Source organism: Zootermopsis nevadensis, unplaced genomic scaffold (assembly GCF_977971745.1).
Source record: "Zootermopsis nevadensis isolate Lab colony 2312 unplaced genomic scaffold, Znev_1.0 Znev_ptg000050l, whole genome shotgun sequence".
Lineage (NCBI taxonomy): Eukaryota > Metazoa > Arthropoda > Insecta > Blattodea > Termopsidae > Zootermopsis > Zootermopsis nevadensis.
In genome coordinates this window covers 3,837,651-3,858,963 of record NW_028259182.1, presented here as the reverse complement: position 1 = coordinate 3,858,963, position 21,313 = coordinate 3,837,651, and the positions used below count along the sequence as shown (strand labels likewise).

Genomic DNA, 21,313 nt, shown 5'->3' with positions numbered 1-21,313 from the left:
AACAAGTTTGACAGCCAATAACTGCATTTAATTTTTATGGGTTTAATAATTCTCATTTAAACAGCTGTTATTCACTTAAACATCATTGAAGTGAAATGACGTAGGATCTGAGGTTTTCAAGGCGGTGAGTCTGAAGATGGCTGTCTCCTGGGTTGTAGCGTCGTGTAGTCTGGTAGAAGTCTACCGACGTTTCAGAGGTGGTTACTGCTTCCATCATCAGGACAAAGACCCAGAAGACAGCCATCTTTTTCGTGAGACGTGTTCTTTGTGTTCTGAACAAATGTCAAACGCGAGTGTGACCCTTTGAAGCCGAAGCTCGTCTAAGTAACATTTAATATAATTCAGTCCGTACCGCGAAGAAAACACTGCACTTCACCATTACAAAGATCAACCGAGTAGGATCTGAGGCTTTCACGGCCGTGAGTCCGAAGATGGCTGACTTCTGGGTTGTAGCAGAGTGTAGTCTGGTAGAAGATTACCGACGTTTCAGAGGTCCCTGCTGCCTCCATCATCAGGGCGATGACTATCCCGGCGCTACAACCCAGAAGACAACCATTTAAGTACAATGAAGGTTTCGTATTTGATTTCAGTTCGGTTTCAACCTTATTAAAATATAATTGTTTTACGTCGGCTTGGTGGTGTAAAAATCATTAAAAATTGAGCAGGAATGGAAAACGTTTCCGTTGTGTCAAATTCAATTAGTTCTCACGAATTTGTCATGTGGGGGTGTTAATTTTACTTAATCAATTCCCTGTTAGAATTCTTATAACAAGTGTCGTGTTCTCTGGTGTGCCTTCATCTCGAGCTACACCCCTCCGCAGTTGCAGTTTTTTTTACAAAAAAAAAAAACAGCTGTGTCACGTTCTAAAATGGCAAGCAAAACTGCTGTTGTTAACTTCTTCATATAAAATGCTACTGAATCTGACAGATGTTACTCGTATTTTTATACAGATCTTGGGCTCTCGGAGTATTCGAGAATACACATTTAGAAAAGAACTCTGAAGTAAAAATTGGGACCTGAGACATAGGGAGTAACAGTTTAGCGATAAATACGTTTTATATGCAATATAGAAAATGGAGTTTGAATTTATTTTGTTCTGACGAATATTATTTGGGTGATCCAGTGTAGGATGATAAAATAGGCTGGACGTGTACCATGCACTGGAGAAAAATTTATACCAAATTTTAGTTAGAAAGACTGATGGGAAGAGACCTAGACATAGATGGGAGGGGTCTCTCTCTCTCTCTCTCTCTCTCTCTCTCTCTCGCAGACACAGTAATGAGCCTTTGGGGAATTTTTGACAAGCTGAGCGATGTCAGCTTTTCAACAGGGACTCTCTCCATGGAGTTCAGCAGTGTTAGTGTCGTGTGTGTTATTCAGTACATGGTCTGGTGGGATGTCATGTCCATCCCAACTCTTGTCAGCATAAGAACACATTTATGTGTATTTTAAACGCAAGTGCATGGCATAGACAAGAAAAGTAGACATTGATTACTCGCCACAGATTCGGGTTCAAAGCCAGCACGGCACATGGACTATTTTTTTTATGTACGGCGTTGAACTGGGGCAATCTACTTCTGGATCATCTGCCAAGAACGTATATGAACAGGTCCCAGTCCGAGAAAAGGATGGAAGGATCCCGTTCATATGGACCTGTCGTCACACAGAACACTAAATAATAATAAGATGAGGTGGTCTAGCGGTTAGAACGCTGGCCTTGTAATCCTGGGGTCTCGGGTTCGATTCCCGGCGGTGCCCGAATTTATAACTTGTGTTGGGCAAGGCCGTGGTCTAGGCAACACGGAGTTTTCCTCCGTGGCATCCCAACAATTACTCCATTCACACACAGAAGAAGGCAATGGCAAACCACTTCTGGATCATCTGCCAAGAACGTATATGAACAGGTCCCAGTCCGAGAAAAGGATGGAAGGATCCTGTTCATATGGACCTGTCGTCAGACAGAACACTAAATAAATAATAACCAGAACACTCCTTATTTGGGATTTAAACATTAACCTGACATAATGAGGTACTCGTAACAGAGAAGAAAATTATGCATAAACGTTTATTTATTTATTTGTGGAAGAAATGTAACCTTAAAACGAACCAGACTAAAATCAAAATGGTGTGACAGATTTACAATTCCGTCTGTTCGACCAAAGTAGTTTTGTCATACCTTCTGTGGACACTCCAAAGAAAATTGTCTCATATGGCATTCCAGGTATATATTAGTGTTTCTATGTTTAATAATTTAATTCCAGCTTTCACGAAACCAGAGTCATTTGCATTTGTAAATACTATCGTTTTAAACTGTCTTTCAGTGAACGAATTGAGATAAGCGGAACGTGTGATATTTCTGTTAATGTCTCATAAACAGCACATGATTTAATAAATGTTCTGTTTCCTGTTAAGGTGGCATCACTGTAATGCCGTCTGCTCTACTCCAGAGTGGTTATAGTGACTACCGTTTCGCCAAGGAAAATAATTCCTGCTTTCGAAGTAATTTTATGTGCGTCACACTCTTCTAAGAAGCATTTTTAATGTTGTGTCTAGTGTTAAATATTGCATTCGAAATGATATTATTTATAGTATGTAGATGACTGGCCAGTCCCGTTAGAATAAAAATTATAAGTATTATTCTGTAATTAAATATAGTTTTATTGGCAGTGATGCCATCTGGTAACAGGCCCGGCTGGTGTGTTGCAAGAATTACGAGTAATACCGATGTTGTTTTGATATGATACTCTCCATAATATTTTCTTCCATATTTAAGATCAATTTCTTGAGATTCGGGTTCAGGGAAAATAATAACATTCCTTAAATAGGTCTGAAGCTTCATTTGTTTACTCGGCATTGTTGTGTTGGTATACCAACACAACAATGCCGAGTAAACAAATGGGTACAAATTGGTTGGCGACGACGACAGATCACAATTTTTTATAAAAAAAAAATAATGATTGTGTGTTGTGGAGTCCGGGTTTTTGAAGTGTTAGTTTGTTATTTCAGAGGTAAGTGACTGTGTAAATTTAATTATATGTTTTATGATTAATTTTTATTAAACTTTTTAATATCATTAAAAATAGGTTAAGCTTAGGAATAATCAAAGGCTGGAGATGGACGCCAAAACTGCATAAATAATATTTCGATATTCACTACTGCAGTTTTGGTGAACTTCTATGAGACTACACAACCCAGAAGACAGAAACCATCTTGTTTTCACTGCAGTTTTATTTACGATAATTTGCGCATTCAATATTTAAGTTAATTTTTGCATATTTTGTCAAGGGCGTTTAGCTTTAGATAAGCGAAGAACACCTCTTGAGGTCGTAACACGAGGGCGCTATTAACCATCCTCATTCACGATCCTCTGCGCATGTGTATCAATTACCTAACCTAACCTAACTTCCTGACAAGTGATATTCGTCGGTACGTGTTTAATAACTGGGTAGTATCTGTAGGAATCAATAAAAACTTCGTATAGATGTTATGCCGTTGGTCACAACCTACAAGTGTGATGTCCGTTCTGTTTTATTTAATAACATGATAATGGCTTTAGAGATTTTTAGACTTTATACCGTAGTCAGCGATCACGAATTTACGATTTACGAATTTGCTTGTAGTCGTACGAGGTGGAATGATGACGTCATTACCCATGATTCTCCATGCATGCGCGTGCGTAATGAAACCTAACCTCACTTCACGTCACCAGTGATGTCATCTCACGCTTAGCTAATCGGGAATGGCTTTACGGATTTTAATTAATTTTTGTGGACAGATTTCCTGGCAACTTAATTGACATTCTGTTTTTGAATATTCTCAAACTGGTTCTTTGCATGAATCCAAATCAGACTTTTGCATCACTGTACAAATCATTGTTGAGTACGTAATTCAATTATGTAGCCCTTAAAATATGAAGACCATGGGGAAGTACACTGGACACATGTGGGATATGTATGTGCCCTGTGTTGTTGCGTTCTGGTTTTGTGGATTTGTTAGTGTATCAAATGATTTTGTTACATACGCCGTCTTGTTTCGTGTGTTGCAGGAAGCATCTACAGGCGTGGTGCAAGAAGGTGGCGGAAACTGTACCGTGTGAATGGACACATCTTCCAAGCCAAGCGGTTCAACCGAGTAAGTTATGCTCGGGTCTATTTGGCTGCAAAACTATCCAATTTAATGTTCTTTACATTCTATGTCCCTCATAAACATAGCTCTGTAAATTTTTCTTTAATGTGGTGTTATATAAAGGAAGAATCCCAGTGGGACCAAGGGATCATGAGGAAATGTGATTGGAAATAATTTCCAGTGGTTTCCAGTAAATGATTCCTCGTTGGTCACTCAGAGATTGTATTGAAGCACGTCAGTTACGTTTTATAATAAAAGATGACAGTGTGGGACTCGAAAAAGTAAAATGGAAACAGGTAGAGTACTGTTAATTTTTAAAAATATAAATAATATTTTAATGTATTTGTGTTCAAATAAGAATGTTAGCGCAAGGAATGGATTTAAGCTACCAGTTCAATTTCATGGCATTCGTACTCGGCTTAAGAGTAGGAATGTCATTTTATAACCGTAGAAAATGTCAGGCGGTTAATATATGTATATCGGTTGCAGAATCACAAGAGGCCAACAGACAGAGAAGTTACTTTATAAATGTAAATGCAATTGGCATTGGATTACGATCACTAATTATTGAATTGTTTTTATTTCAGCGAGCATTTTGTGCCTTTTGCCAGGACCGCATCTGGGGTTTGGGTCGCCAAGGCTTCAAATGTATACAGTGTAAATTATTGGTACATAAAAAATGTCATAAATTGGTGCAGAAACCCTGCAGTAATGAACAAGTGGAGCCTATATTCAAGGAAGAGACAAACGGGGAGACGCCAACAATCAGTAAGTTACGACGTCACTCTCTAGTCACAATAAAATTATGTGTAATGTCAACTTCCTCTTCTTCTGTGGCTCTCCGGTCCGTATTCGGTCCACGGCCTCCTCAGTTCTCCTTTTCCATTTGATCCTCTGTTAGGTCCGTCTGTCCGAGGCTTTGATCGAGGTTTCGAAACATCTTCCTTTTTACGGCGCAAGGTTGTTAGCCTTGCGACCGACCCCCAACCTGGAGGACCAGGGTACCTCTCCCCCTCGACCAATCTGGCTAGGGAGCCCCTACCAGTAGCCCTTGGGGTCACCGAGGTACTCGGCCCCACCACCACGACAAGGCGCAGGTACCATTAAGTGGGGAGTAATATCAAATAAGGCTTAAAAATTAAAATTAGCCAAGTTGAATCATAAATGAAGGTATGTGAGGGGATTTGCAGTGAAATTTGACTCGGTTGAGCAATTAGCTTAATGTTTCTACATTCTTACTCCCAAGGAAATAGTTCTCACAGCCCGTCAGAAGCGTGAGTAGACTCGAGAGTCAGCTGTTAATCTGTGTACGAAATTAGGTTTCTGGTAAATTTACTTTTGATGTAGTTTAATCCTCTCGAGCGATTGATGCCGTCGTATTGAATCGTGCCCTCGGCGGCTGTATGACGTGGTGAATTTTTCAGGTACGCCAACATCTGAACTGTTACCAGATCTGAAGGAATTTCCTGAACCCCGATTGGACCTCACTTCGGACTCTGTCCCCGTCGAGGATCCGACGAAAAGTAAGTACCCGTTCCTGTCGGAGGAATTTACGATTCTACACGTTTCATTGTCTCTTATGGAATCTGGAATTTTGTTCACAGCAAAATAAACACTTGACTGTACCCTGAGCCAGGTGAATTCAGTCCATACTCTCATACTTTTTAACATCCATTTTAATATTATACTCTTGTGTACGATAGATATAAATACTGAATATGCGATGGTAGTCTTTTGTGTTTCGTACATTTTGTTTGGTTCTGTGCAAAACGTGTTTTATTTTCTAGCGTTCCGTTCGAACATTGAACTTTTTGTAGAAGAAAATGCTTAAATTTTATTGCAGCTGAGGAATCTTTGGAACCAGGGTCGCAGCGACAGTATTCCCTGGTCGACTTTGAACTGATCCGCGTTATTGGCAGGGGCAGCTACGCCAAAGTCTTGATGGTGGAGCTCAAGAAAACACACCGTATATATGCTATGAAAGTCATCAAGAAAGCTCTCGTGACTGATGATGAGGTGAGTGAATTGCTTCTGTTTTGTGTCACGTCAGATTATTCTCTGCGTGGATCAAGACTGTCTTCATAATCAGGGCAACGAGCGATCGCCTCGTCGCTTCTAAACCTCAGTAAACGTCTACCACACTTAGCAGCACATACAAACCTGCCGTATTCTCCGCACCTGTTGATATGGTGGTGATGACGATGATTCCACTGCTGTCTTGCAGGATATCGACTGGGTCCAGACAGAAAAGCATGTGTTTGAGACAGCCTCAAACCACCCCTTCCTGGTGGGACTGCATTCGTGCTTCCAGACGCCAAGCCGACTCTTCTTCGTCATCGAATTTGTTCGAGGAGGAGATCTCATGTTCCACATGCAGCGGCAGCGCAGACTTCCAGAAGAGCATGCGCGCTTCTACGCGGCTGAGATCAGCCTCGCTCTGAACTTTCTACATGATAAAGGTTATAATTGTTTTCTGAGGTACCATGTAGGTTTTTGTTCTGGTATGGATTCACGTTATAGAACGTCTTCGTTGTAGACGGCCCTGCCTCGGATAGATTCCTTTGCCATTTCAAAGGCTGTGAAGGCCAAATGAGACTGTACATCAGTGGTCCCCAACCTTTTTGTGCCTACGGGAACATTTGAGAGTTTATGAGATCGTGGCGGGCACCAACCAATTAAGAAAGCCAAATTTTCTTTTCTCTGTGGACAAATAAGATATGGACACCAAATAATACACAAAACAACACGACGTTTAATGATACAAGAAACCACGCAATCAAAAATACGTAGTTTTATAAGTACAATTATTATTACTCAAGTGGGGAGTTAGTGTGATGTTTGGCGCTGCATTTCATCGGCCAATTTTTCAAATTTGGGAGTGTAGGATGATGTTGCTGCTCGAAAACAATCGTCAAGATGGGCGTCAGTAAGTCGAGATCCGCGCTTTGATTTTATAATGTTCATGGTTGAACGACCTTCATTATTCAGTATAACCTCTTTCCGTAACAACGCGGGCACCCAAGAAAAGCCTTGGCGGGCGCCGCGTTGGGGACCGCTGAGCTACAAGATGACGCATAACGGCAACTTCGTAGCAAATTGGTTGAGATTGATGATTGCGTTTTGTACATTTCATATCCAAGGAAATCAGATCTTAAAATCATTTTATGTATTAACATAAGACATGTTTGAGAACATATGCTCCTAGGAAGATGGAGAAAATTACATAATGAGGAGCATCATAATTTATTTCTTCTAGATATTTATTAGGGTGATCAAATCAGGGAGGATGAGACGGACATGACGTGTAGCACATGTGGGAGGTGATCATAGTTGGAAAACCTGAAGGAAGAGACCCTTGAGGGGCCTTGATGTCACAGGAAAGGGTCTAATGATGGGCTCACAGTATCGGTCATTCCAGTCTATAAAAGGTTAAAGCTTTTCTTGAATACTTTAGCGACTATCGGCATCCCAGAAAGGACCGTGTTTTTTATGAATTTGTTAATCGTAGACGGCATTTTAAGGTGGACGTCATAAGGTGAAAAGGAAGAAATCGCTTGATTCATTTGCCGAACGATGATCCTACACGATGCAGTCAATTGATTCGTCGTTGAGATCGCTGAAAAATCCTCAACAGAAATAAGATAATCTCCATCTTGTTGCAGTGTGTGGTGGAAAATATCATGAATTCTTCTTGGTTTGGTTTGATCTCACAGGTATCATATATCGTGATCTGAAACTGGATAACGTTCTTCTCGACCATGAGGGTCATATCAAGTTGACTGATTATGGAATGTGTAAGGAAGGTATCAGGCCCGGGGACACCACTTCCACATTCTGCGGAACGCCCAACTACATAGCGCCGGAAATCCTCAGAGGAGAAGACTATGGGTTCAGGTAAAATATTATTGGGTCGTTACTTACGGCAGTGTTCGTTCCCGACACGTCCCACACATCAAGGTGTTCCTTTCCCTATATCACGGTAATGTGTCTTGATGCGTGTTAAGTTTCTGTGACTTTTTAAATTGCTGTCAGCGATGGGTACCCAATGTTTTATGGATTTTACTCCGCCGGGTACCGCCGACTTCTGCCGTGTCCAGTAATTTCTGTTTCGATGGTGTGTAGCAACAGAGATATTGGAATTAATTATAAATGTAGCCAAGGTTGAAGATTATCAATAATTGCTTCTCCATGTGATAAAGTCAGTGAGGAATTTGTAGAGTCCCCTGACAACCATCTTCTTCTAGCGTAATTTCTGTTTTTATGCAGGTAAGTAGTCTCTCAGTGCCAAGTGGAAAAAATTGCCATTGTTTCGGAGGTAGCAAGTACTCTGTAATTTCAGTAGATTTCAACATGGTGAGATAACCTGAGGAAAACAATGGATTGCTGAAGCACAGTACTAAAAACGTAGCTCACCATCTCAAATATATATTGTGAGGTACATGATTTTTAAAAAAAAAGTGAGTTTCTAGTCAGTAATTACCGCCACGGTGGTCTAGCAGTTAGAACGCTGGCCTTGTAATCCTGGGGTCTCGGGTTCGATTCCCGGCGGTGGCCGAATTTATAACTTGTGTTGGGCAAGGCCGTGGTCTAGGCAACACGGAGTTTTCCTCCGTGGCATCCAAACAATTACTCCATTCACACACAGAAGAAGGCAATGGCAAACCACTTCTGGATCATCTGCCAAGAACGTATATGAACAGGTCCCAGTCCGAGAAAAGGATGGAAGGATCCTGTTCATATGGACCTGTCGTCACACAGAACACTAAATAATAATAAGATGAGGTGGTCTAGCGGTTAGAACGCTGGCCTTGTAATCCTGGGGTCTCGGGTTCGATTCCCGGCGGTGCCCGAATTTATAACTTGTGTTGGGCAAGGCCGTGGTCTAGGCAACACGGAGTTTTCCTCCGTGGCATCCCAACAATTACTCCATTCACACACAGAAGAAGGCAATGGCAAACCACTTCTGGACCATCTGCCAAGAACGTATATGAACAGGTCCCAGTCCGAGAAAAGGATGGAAGGATCCTGTTCATATGGACCTGTCGTCAACCTCCTGTAAAGGAGACAGCGTAATAAAGAAGAAGAAGAAGTCAATAATTCTGCATTTTATGGAACCTGAAAACTTATTACTGTGTTTACGTGAGTCCGCACCCTCCAAGCCTATTTCCTAAAGATCCATTTTAATGTAATCTTCCGATCTGTGCCCAGGTTTCTGACTGGTTGGTTCCCTTCAGGCTTGCCAACCAAAATTTTGTGCCTTGTAGTGGTATGGTTGACAATTTAATTTTTGTACAGGAATGATAGTTCAGATTATTTGATCTGTGTTTGCAGTGTTGACTGGTGGGCTCTGGGGGTGCTACTGTATGAAATGTTGGCTGGGAGAAGCCCCTTTGACATTGCTGGTGCCTCAGAAAACCCTGACCAGAATACGGAAGACTATTTGTTTCAAGGTGAGACTTTAATATTTATTAAGTCATTAACGTAACCAAGTAATTAGCTGACCAGATGGCTTTCGGAACCCGAAGGTTCATCACCGAACTAACCAAAGCCCTCCACCGGACCCTGTGTAGTTACCCACCTCTTGAGAACATTTATAGTTGTTATGAACAAAAGTTCAACACTGACGAATGTAATTAAAAGTATAAATATTTTAAAAGACGCAAGACTTGTTTATTTTCACGTGTACCTATGTTTAAACGCTGGCGCCAACGGTCTTATGTTTGATGCTGGTTTGATCCGGTACAGCTAAATTTTCCTGTGTATCTTCCGCGTCGCATCTGACGTAGCCGAACCTTCGCGAAAGCTGGGAATGTCAGGCACCCATCACAGCTTCGAGTTTGTCGTAAGCTGAAGACCGCTGTCTTCTGGGTCGTTGCGCCCCATAGTCTGGTGGACTCTGCCGGACTACGGGGTGCAACGACCCAGAAGACAGCGATCTTCAGACTCGCCGGCGCGAGAACCCCAAATCTTACACGGTGGTAAGTTGTAGGTCGTCTTTCCCGGGCGCGATTGTCATTAATGCTCTGTCGCTGTTTGCACCCTGCTTCTCCCTCAGGAGTTCATTCCGTGCATGCCAGAAGGTCAAAGGGATGTTAACGTTGTTGTAGGGGACGGGGGACTTAACATTTTAGTGATATGTTAGAATAATGCATGGCCAATAAAGGTTAAATGTATTTAAAAGGGAGGGTCCGTAGTGGTCACTCGGTCTGAGGCGTGGGCCTTGTGCCGCTTGATCGCTGGGACCGTGGGTTCGAATCCCACTCAAGCCATGGATGTTTGTCCGCGTTTTTCTGTGTTGTGCTGTCCTGTGTACAGGTAGAGGCCTTGCGACGGGCCGATCCCTCGTCCAAGGAGTCCTACCGAATGTGTATAGATCGAGCCAGCTGAAAACTTGGGGACCCGTAAAGGGTATCGGAAAATGTACAAACATGGTTAAACCGAAAGAAGACGAAGATTTGGGTTGTGATACAAATTTGTATTTTGCCGTTTGCAGTGATCCTAGAGAAAACCATCCGTTTTCCTCGGTCATTGTCTGTGAAGGCTGCTTCTGTGCTCAAGGGTTTCCTGAACAAGAACCCCGCTGATAGATTAGGCTGCCATCGAGAAACTGGATTTATGGACATAGTCAATCACCCGTTCTTCAAAAGCATTGACTGGGAAATGGTGAGTGGTAATTCAATTTTGGTTTAGTTTTATTTAATATACCATATTCAGAACTTTAAATTTAATTTAAAATAAAGGTTGGAAAAACAAAGTAATATCATACAAATTGAAACGTGATGTCGCCATCTTCAGCACTGAAGATGAAAACGGCATGATTTTTTTCTTCTTCAAAATGCTAGAATCTACGTACAATTCTACGTAGCGTTACTACTCGAAAGAACAACATTGTCAGAAAATTATTCGGTTATTACAACCTAACCTTCTTTTAATCAGAATTTCTTGTGTGTATGCCCGAATCTTCTGTCGGAAATCGCTGCTTCGTAATAGCGGCCGATACGCAAGATACAGAAATAAAGAAAAAGTGTGATGAAATTCTGAATATGGTTTATAATTTTAAGAGGGTGTAATATAAGGTATAAAAATCAACCAATATGTTGACAGTTTTAGACATTAGACGCCGATAACCTATGAACATTGATTATGGTTATCCGCAGTTAAATAGTAAAAACTCTCATCACATCTAGATCTCAGAGATCATAATTTTATTTTGACTGTGCACGTGAGTGGGTAACGTTTCGATCGGAAACTATTTTTCCGAGAGAAACGAATAGAAAGACATCATTACTTTTTCGAATTTGTCTTAAAATAATATAAAAACACAACTGGGATACTGGGAATGACCCGTTCTTCAAGTGCCTGAGCACTGAGGGTCCCAACTTTTCGTTGGCTCGATCTATCGACATTCGGTAGGACTCCTTGGACGAGGGATCGGCCCGTCGCGAGGCCTCTACCTGTACATGGGACAGCACGACACAGAAAGACGTAGACAAACATCCATGGCTTGAGTGGGATTCGAACCCACGGTCCCAGCGACCAAGCGGCACAAGACCCACGCCTCAGACCGAGTGACCACTGTGGACCCCAATAATAGTACATGATAAACAAATCCTGTTCATTCTGGTTCTTAATCCTGAATTACTGGGGTTTGATTCGTGGTAGGGTCAGGGACTTTTTTTCTTTGTCGCTGTGTGCATACTGGCTCTTGAATCCACCCGGTCCGTATTCGGTCCACGGCCTCCACAATTCTCCTCTTCCATTTGATCCTCTGTTAGGTCCGTCTGTCCGAGGCTTTGATCGAGGTTTCGAAACGTCTTCCTTTTTACGGTGCAAGGTTGTTTGCCTTGCTACCGACCCCCAACCTGGAGGACCAGGGTACCTCTCCCCCTCGACCAATTTGGCTACGGAGGCCCTACCAGTAGCTCTTGGGGTCACTGAGGTACTCGGCCCCACCACCACGACAAATTCTCAGCCCTGCTACCAGTTATCCTGACTGCAGCTTTTACAGTTTTCCTCAGTCCCTCCATATTCCATATCGGAGAAAATTAAATTGTTCACTTCATTGCCAACGCTTCTGTGTTTATATTGTCTACGTTTGGTGAATTTGTGCCCGATGTCCGACAAAACAGTTTGAATGTGCAATCTTTGCGACAGTAGTGATTCAAATTGGTTTCCAGATAGTCTTTTGTTTTATGAAATTTTGCTGCATATTCCGTACTAATTCATAAATTGACAGTTTATACCTTGGCCTTGAGATGTTGTTACAGCAGTCATTGCACCTGCCATCTTCAGGATTACGTGTCTGGAAGTAATTATCATATGTGTACGGATGTCTGGTACGAGAAACGTGTGAGTGGTCACCGTTCTGAGTCGAGCACTGCTCAATCCGGCGTCCAAGGTTCCGTTACTTTACGAAGGACATTTAGCTTCCGCTGCGCCTCTGCTAGCCCTCGATTGGTCACATACCTTCTCGCCACCAGAAAACTTCTATGTTTCCACGATCACTCTCAGTTCCAGACTAGACTCTTTTCCTGAAGATGGCAGCTGCGTTGTTCATCTGTAGTACAGGTAAGTAATTGGTGAAGTTGAATTCAAGAAATGTACAGAATTGGGTAATAAATTTGCGGTAAAAACGTGATTTAGGAATTTGATCTATTTCGTCAGGAATTATTAATTTCTGCCAGACGTCCGACTTCTCTCCCGCAGACTTTGCTGACAGTAAAAGACCGTAACTTTAGAAATGAAGCTATTGAATGGACGTTTGTATTATAAGACTGAAATGCTGTCTCCTGATCCGTGATCTTACGTGAATCTTCATATTCCCATTTATTCCTTCCTTACGCTTTGCTTCTTATGCATGTACTGCGTTTCATAATTTCTTACGATCGCTTTTACCTCTCTTTGTGTCCGTTCAATTGGACATGCCATCTTATAATGTTATTTGTTTACTTTCTAGGGTGCAGTTGGTTGATCGATGTTGAAACGGGACGTTGCACTTATTTTTTGTGTATTGTACAGAATTAATCAGGCATAAAATATTATTTTATGGTCACAAAGTTTATACATAATTAAGAATCTGAGGGTTTCAGTAATTAAATTTCAGGTTCTCAAGCTTTGAATGCGTCGGCGATGGTCTTTTGGGTCGTGACGTCACGCGGGCTCGTAGGCGGATACCGGTGTCTTGGAGGAACATGCTACGGCTATCTTCAGGGTTGGAGGCAGTCTTGTTGGTGTCGTTAGAGTTTGTCTATTTTGGTTGATGAAATTGTCGATGGGGGTCTCGTTTGACGTTTCGTACGGAACGTCTGACTTCGCTTGAGGTGACTGTCAGGTATTCCAGTATATAAGATGTATTTGGCAAAGAAACTTATGTTCGGAAGGTGTTAATATGAGGGTTGCCATTTTATCTTGCGTGTATAAAATTGGCCGTTGTTCCACTTTTTCCCATTCTCCCCAGATTCATAGTCGTCCTGATGTATTCGCTCGAAATGCAATAAAACGTTATTGTCTTTATGCAGGGTTAGTCAGAAGTATGTTTACAAACTTCGTATGCGTGTTCCAGGATCAAAAATAAGAAAAAAATGTTGTTATGAACATGCGGTCGCAAATGTTTCATTTTCGAAATATAAGTTTTCAAATTTGTACTTCGGTCATTATTTCATTTACGTCTAAAAGTGACGTAACCTTCCGGCCGACTCGTGAAAATCATTTGAGCAGTATTAATTTTCTCATATTGTCAGTCCTTGTGGTCGGGGCCGTTTGGATCGGTCTAGCGAATGGATCGCCGTTTGTCATCAGTATAACGGTGGTTTTAAAATTTGGTTTCCGACATAACCGATGCTTTCACGTTCAACCCTCTTATCTTAAATCAGCCATAATAAGATGTCTCTTTAATATTTAACTTTTGATATTGAATACGTTGTTTCTCTTCTGCGACAAACGACATTGGCTTGATGATAATTCTTTCAATTGAGTGTAACATAAAAACAAAGGTAGAATAATGGATTTTTTTAAGGATTCATAACTCGAGGGGAGAAGGAAGTTGAGTCTCGTAAAACATTTAATTAGTGTTTGAGAAAGCTTTAAGTTTATAAAAGTTCTCCCTTGATTCATGAAGGGGTGGGTGGGTTTTATGAGCAAGTCTCATCTTTTATGATTACGCTTGTAATATCGAGTTAGTGACGAGCTGCAAATTAGCTGTCATAAAAGCCGTATAAGCGGTAAGGAAGAAATTGACTGAGCCTACAGAACGCTGGCTTTCTGCGCACTAGAATGTTTCTCGGCCGGCCAGCTGTTCTACGGAACAACATTTACTTGCGTCAGATCGAGTCATTCCTCTCTGTTATCAACAGAGAAAGTTTTAGTTGCAGATTTGAAGAAGAAACGTAATTTCTCTGATCAGGTCATTGGAAATTTCTGTACTTTTGGGTTATCGGGACGCAAAACGGGAGAGTCGAATATCTGGACTCGGATTGGACGGAAAACTGAGCACGCGTAGCAGTTGACATCTCGTGCGTATCCAAATAAAATATGATAATTTGCCATTTATTGAAATAAAATATAATTAAAGCGACGTGTCCCGATAACCCACAAGTACCGAAATTTCATTGCATTGGCTACGACGCAGAGAATTTTTTTTCAAGTAATCAGTAAACATCAGGTGGGACTTTAAGGATGCACATTTTTATATGGCTGATTATTGATAATGAGGAGTTATTATTAAATACGTAATTATTGTAATAAGGTTCTTGGGGGAATTTTAGAATTGTGTATCTTATTCCTTCTTTAAAGAACGAGAAGACAAAACTTTGTTTTTTATCCCATATCAGTTATACAGGGTGTGCGCTCAATTCCATCAGGTCTTTGCTATGCATTCCCACAGTTTTTAACTGCTCGTCTGATCAAGAACACAAAGGTTCATTACCATGTTCACAAAAGCCTGTCAGTAGACACTACTCTGAGCCATTTGAATTCGTTCCGTGTCCTCACGTCATATTTCTCCAAAATCCACTTTAATATTATCATCCCATTTGTATATGGGCCGTATACCATTGGTATTTTCTGATGAGGTTTTTCCATCTACAATTTTGCATGAATTTCGTATCCTCACATGCATGCTACATGTCCTTCTTGTCCTCATTGATTTAATTATTTTAATAATAGGGTTCATAGAAGGATTAATAATGTATTCTCCATTATTCTGCCTGTACAGAACAAGGTGAAAAATTATAGGTTTGTTTATTTAAAAATTTGGTTTTGTAAAGTATGCACAAATGTTAAAAATTTGTATCTGAATGAGAGACTTTCATGTTATCATGTCTAAAGCTGTCCATCCACGTACGAGTCTGACTTGCGAGTCTGGCTCGGCGAGCTTGACTCGTGAGCCGGGCTCGTACGTGGATGGCCCGCTTAACTCACATTGCACTGTCCAGTGGAGTTATTTCTTGAGTTATTTGGTGATGGGATAGAAAAATTATAATTAAATTTGTTTTAAATAGGGGAAAAGATTTTAGGCGGTCTGAGGTCAGAAGAGGCTTCCAGCGTGACCTTAAAGGAAGGAATGAGCTGTATCTTTTATTACGTCGTATGTTTTAACAGATTATACCAATTACCGAGTTCCCTGAACATGGTTAATCGATTAAAAATGTTAGTCTGACGGCCATGTTATGACGTCACTAATTAGGTATGATTACCATGCACCCCGGGAACTGTCTGTATGTCTCTTTCTTACAGCTGAACCAGAAACAAATCCTTCCCCCTTTCCGCCCTCCCCTGGAGTCTGAACTGGACCTGGATAATTTTGACCCCCAGTTCACACTGGAGCCAGTCCAGCTGACCCCGGACGATACGTAAGTGACATACCCGTACAAAACCGGTGCCGCCCTCGTTTGGTTTGTTACCTTCCATTTTGTTTTGTTCTGTTTGTATTTGGAGTACAGAAAAGGAATGTCTCTTGTTTTAGCGATGCTTATTCGAGGACGAAATATGTTTTTAATAACTGTTCAGAATAGTTCGTGATATCGCATAAAAATGATCGGTCAATGGATTTTAAAAGTAAGACGGTTTTCAGTAGTAGTTTTTCGTCTAACAAAACGTAAATTACCAGATTTTTTATTGTGGTTTGTTATTAAAAATTAATTTATTGCCTTCAAGAAAATAATCTGCATTTCTGTCACAAAGATAATTTTTCAGTTATTTTTTATAAACATAAATACGTCTTATACTGATGACTACCATAAGACGTTACTTACGACTGTGCTATAAAGACGTACATTTTATCATCTAAAGATACCTTTTTGTGGACATTATCCTGTCAGATCTTATTCCGTTGAAATTTTTTTTTATAATTTATTTTACAGTTTTGATTTTAAAATGTAAAATTTCAGCTCAGAGGATGAAAAGATGGAAATATTCTGTTTTATAACAAGCCATCCAGGCCTAATACTGAGAAGGATTATAAAGAGATATTCATTCATAGACGCAGGAATTCTTTATCCAGCCACTGTTTTTTTTGGAGGGGGGTAAGGGGCTTATGGATTTAATCCTGCCCACCTCACTCCCAAAAATATTTTGTGCAACGTAAATTTTTTTTTGTTTCAAGCAAAACTTGAAATATTGACCCGTGAATATATGTAATAAAATTCATAGCTAAGAAGCAGTGCGCTTCTCCAGGAGTCATCTCTCAGTCTGTACTCTTTGCGATGAATGCAGCGAGTCTGTAGGCAGAGCAGGTGGCTTGCTGTAGCGAGTGGTTGCATTGCTCCCCCGTAGTTTAGCCTCGCATCTTATTGGTCCGCAGCTAGAGCAGAAGCAAGTGACTCCCCCGTACAAGCCTCGTCTTGAGTCGGATCGAGACCTCGCCAATTTCCCGCCAGAGTTCACTGATGAGCCAATTCACCTCACGCCTGATGACACGTGAGTCCACCTTTTTTTTTCCGTATGTGATGTAATGAGATTGGCTTGACAGCAGCTTGGGTCCATGCGGAGTGCAACTGACTGCGTAATTTATTTCGATCAGATATATAAAAAAAAAATTCTTATTTAAAATTTAACTTTTCAAATGTGATATTTTCTGGGCTCAGTTCAGTGTTTTTTTATCTTTACGATGTTATTAAAATTTCTAATACCTGAATTTGTTGGTCTCGTTAAAGACCGATTTCACTTCGGTTCCAGCAGGCAGTTGCACCCTCAATGTGTCTCGCTTCACTCCACAGAATTAAATCTCCTTAAGTACGCAGTGCCACGTGTTTCCGTTAATCTTGAAATGATTCGTGATGTTTGGATTTGATTTGTGGATTGAGGCGAATTTGCTGTTGCGTCTAGAAGCTTGCGTAGTTGATATGTTGCATGTGTGGTTTAATGATTATGGTGCATTCAAGTTATATAAGAGATTATTAGTTGTGTATAATTGTATTGTAAGAAGATAATCGAAGATTTCTGTCTTCTGGGTTGTTGCGCCGTGTAGTCTGGTCGATATTAACCAACGTTTCAGAGGTCATACTGCCTCCATCATCAGGGCGAGCGCAACAACCCAGAAGACAGAAATCTTCATACTAAGAATCGCCCTGATGACGGAGGTAGTAATTACCTCTGAAACGTTGGTAAACATCGACCAGACTACGCGGCGCAACAACCCAGAAGAGAGAAATCTTCATACTCATCGCCCTGATGACGGAGGCAGTAGGACCTCTGAAACGTTGGTTAACATCGACCAGACTACACAGCGCAACAACCCAGAAGACAGAAATCTTCATTCTAAGAATCGCCCTGATTACGGAGGTAGTAATTACCTCCGAAACGTTGGTAAACATCGACCAGACTACACAGCGCAACAACCCAGAAGACAGAAATCTTCATACTCATCGCCCTGATGACGGAGGCAGTAGGACCTCTGAAACGTTGGTTAACATCGACCAGACTACACAGCGCAACAACCCAGAAGAGAGAAATCTTCATACTCATCGCCCTGATGATGGAGGCAGTATGACCTCTGAAACGTTGGTAAACATCGACCAGACTACACAGCGCAACAACCCAGAAGACAGAAATCTTCATACTCATCGCCCTGATGACGGAGGCAGTAGGACCTCCGAAACGTTGGTAAACATCGACCAGACTACACAGCGCAACAACCCAGAAGAGAGAAATCTTCATACTCATCGCCCTGATGATGGAGGCAGTATGACCTCTGAAACGTTGGTAAACATCGACCAGACTACACAGCGCAACAACCCAGAAGACAGAAATCTTCATACTCATCGCCCTGATGACGGAGGCAGTAGGACCTCCGAAACGTTGGTAAACATCGACCAGACTACACAGCGCAACAACCCAGAAGAGAGAAATCTTCATACTCATCGCCCTGATGACGGAGGCAGTAGGACCTCTGAAACGTTGGTTAACATCGACCAGACTACACAGCGCAACAACCCAGAAGACAGAAATCTTCATACTCATCGCCCTGATGATGGAGGCAGTATGACCTCTGAAACGTTGGTAAACATCGACCAGACTACACAGCGCAACAACCCAGAAGACAGAAATCTTCATACTCATCGCCCTGATGACGGAGGCAGTAGGACCTCTGAAACGTTGGTAAACATCGACCAGACTACACAGCGCAACAACCCAGAAGACAGAAATCTTCATACTCATCGCCCTGATGACGGAGGCAGTATGACCTCCGAAACGTTGGTAAACATCGACCAGACTACACAGCGCAACAACCCAGAAGAGAGAAATCTTCATACTCATCGCCCTGATGATGGAGGCAGTATGACCTCTGAAACGTTGGTAAACATCGACCAGACTACACAGCGCAACAACCCAGAAGACAGAAATCTTCATACTCATCGCCCTGATGACGGAGGCAGTAGGACCTCCGAAACGTTGGTAAACATCGACCAGACTACACAGCGCAACAACCCAGAAGAGAGAAATCTTCATACTCATCGCCCTGATGATGGAGGCAGTATGACCTCTGAAACGTTGGTAAACATCGACCAGACTACACAGCGCAACAACCCAGAAGACAGAAATCTTCATACTCATCGCCCTGATGACGGAGGCAGTAGGACCTCCGAAACGTTGGTAAACATCGACCAGACTACACAGCGCAACAACCCAGAAGAGAGAAATCTTCATACTCATCGCCCTGATGACGGAGGCAGTAGGACCTCTGAAACGTTGGTTAACATCGACCAGACTACACAGCGCAACAACCCAGAAGACAGAAATCTTCATACTCATCGCCCTGATGATGGAGGCAGTATGACCTCTGAAACGTTGGTAAACATCGACCAGACTACACAGCGCAACAACCCAGAAGACAGAAATCTTCATACTCATCGCCCTGATGACGGAGGCAGTAGGACCTCTGAAACGTTGGTAAACATCGACCAGACTACACAGCGCAACAACCCAGAAGACAGAAATCTTCATACTCATCGCCCTGATGACGGAGGCAGTATGACCTCCGAAACGTTGGTAAACATCGACCAGACTACACAGCGCAACAACCCAGAAGAGAGAAATCTTCATACTCATCGCCCTGATGATGGAGGCAGTATGACCTCTGAAACGTTGGTAAACATCGACCAGACTACACAGCGCAACAACCCAGAAGAGAGAAATCTTCATACTCATCGCCCTGATGACGGAGGCAGTAGGACCTCTGAAACGTTGGTTAACATCGACCAGACTACACAGCGCAACAACCCAGAAGACAGAAATCTTCATACCTAAAATCTTACTTGGTTTAACTTTTACTCTTTAATTCCTCCGCGTCTGATCCAGTGGTTTTATACCGCAGAATTAGTCGTCCGGACTTATGTGTTTGGTTCGTGTAGGGGAGAAGGGGGGAATGGCGGTCAGGCACTTTTGTGACGAACGGTATCAGATAGAAGCTTCAAGCTGGTGCTGACATCTAGTGCTTGATTCAGGAAATGCAACAGCGAATTCCGCCATTTGCCGCTGGTTCAGTTACCGAGATAGTTGCATGTTTCTGTTTCGTGCTCCAGTGATTGAAGACTTCCATCTTAACATTCTGATAGAATTTTGTACGTTCAAATGATTTATACGTGTACAAATTTTGTAAGAAAAGAAAAATGCCTATTACTTACTAAGTAAACATTTTATTCACTCATTGTCTTATTTAATTCAGTGACATCTTGAAGCTGAAATAGTGACCGTCATTACCCCTAAGGGTGGGTAATACCGGTCAAAGCTACGTCTTCAGTTATCATTTCCTACAGATCTTTTGTTACGTTCAACGTATTTTATACTGCACACTTAAGAAGTAGACCCTTCAGATTAAATACCAGTTTATATAAAGTTTCAACTTTGGGTATACTTTCCGTTTTATCGAGATTTTCTCTTAAGTGGCCGCCATGTACCCATTCTCCCCTATATACGCAGATGGAACTGATTACGTGTGCTGTTTCCTTCTGTAATAAATGAACATTACCCCCAGCAAATAATCTAAAGTGGCAAAGTATAAGTCTGCCTACTAAGTTAGTCAGTTATATTTTATTTAACGACGTTTTTCCTACTAAGTGTTTTACTTTCCACTCTCATCTTCCCGCGTCATCATTAGGAACCCACGAAGTATGAAAGAGAGAAATGAGGATGTGTAAGGCAAACGCACATTCGGGCGACGGAACAAAATTCGCTTTGTCAGCATCCTGTCTTGGGAAATAAAAAGTTTCAGAAAGCTTTAAAATCTGGCTCTAAACTTCGTTAAGTGAAAAGTTATCAAAATATAAAAGTTTGTTTCTTGTTGCAAAGATTTCTTCAAAAGTAATCCGAAGCTACTGCGTTAGGTTTCTCGCCATGAAGTCATGTCAGATAAGGGTTGTCCAGTGTGCAGTACAAGGGGACAGAAGAGGCTCGCTGGTCACCCTTTGATTTAGAAGCGCCGTGTTTGTATTTGGCCTCCCTGCATGTAGTGTACGATGTAATTGAGCGATGGTTTGGCAGAGAAAACACGCAACTCCTGGAGGCTTAAAGTGTTGAAGATGGAGGCAGTATGTTCCTTCGAAATGTTGGTATCTCCCTTTAAGTCCACACTGCGTCATTACTAAAAATATCATTATCGATATTTAACCGCCGTGATAACCTTAAATCTCATAAATGTAATTGGTCGTTCGTAGGATCATACATTTGTTTTGGCCATCCATTCCTTGGTCT

At 41.7% G+C, this 21,313-nt stretch overlaps 1 protein-coding gene across 4 annotated transcripts in view; it reads left to right on the top strand.

Annotated features, from left to right (window-relative positions):
• The window catches only part of aPKC (protein kinase C iota type), a 191,760-nt gene that overhangs the window by 117,242 nt on the left and 53,205 nt on the right, over positions 1–21,313 (top strand). For 2 of the 4 annotated variants that reach the window (XM_087361038.1, XM_087361036.1), the window contains 9 exons: positions 4,047–4,132; positions 4,714–4,894; positions 5,551–5,649; positions 5,970–6,142; positions 6,351–6,585; positions 7,840–8,020; positions 9,458–9,576; positions 10,620–10,789; positions 16,926–17,041. In XM_087361038.1, the coding sequence (XP_087217164.1) occupies positions 4,047–4,132; positions 4,714–4,894; positions 5,551–5,649; positions 5,970–6,142; positions 6,351–6,585; positions 7,840–8,020; positions 9,458–9,576; positions 10,620–10,789; positions 16,926–17,041 (1,360 nt within the window). Of the gene's footprint in view, positions 1–4,046; positions 4,133–4,713; positions 4,895–5,550; positions 5,650–5,969; positions 6,143–6,350; positions 6,586–7,839; positions 8,021–9,457; positions 9,577–10,619; positions 10,790–15,859; positions 15,976–16,925; positions 17,042–21,313 lie in introns of all 4 variants that reach the window. The other 2 variants (XM_087361037.1, XM_087361039.1) reach the window with 2 other exon arrangements.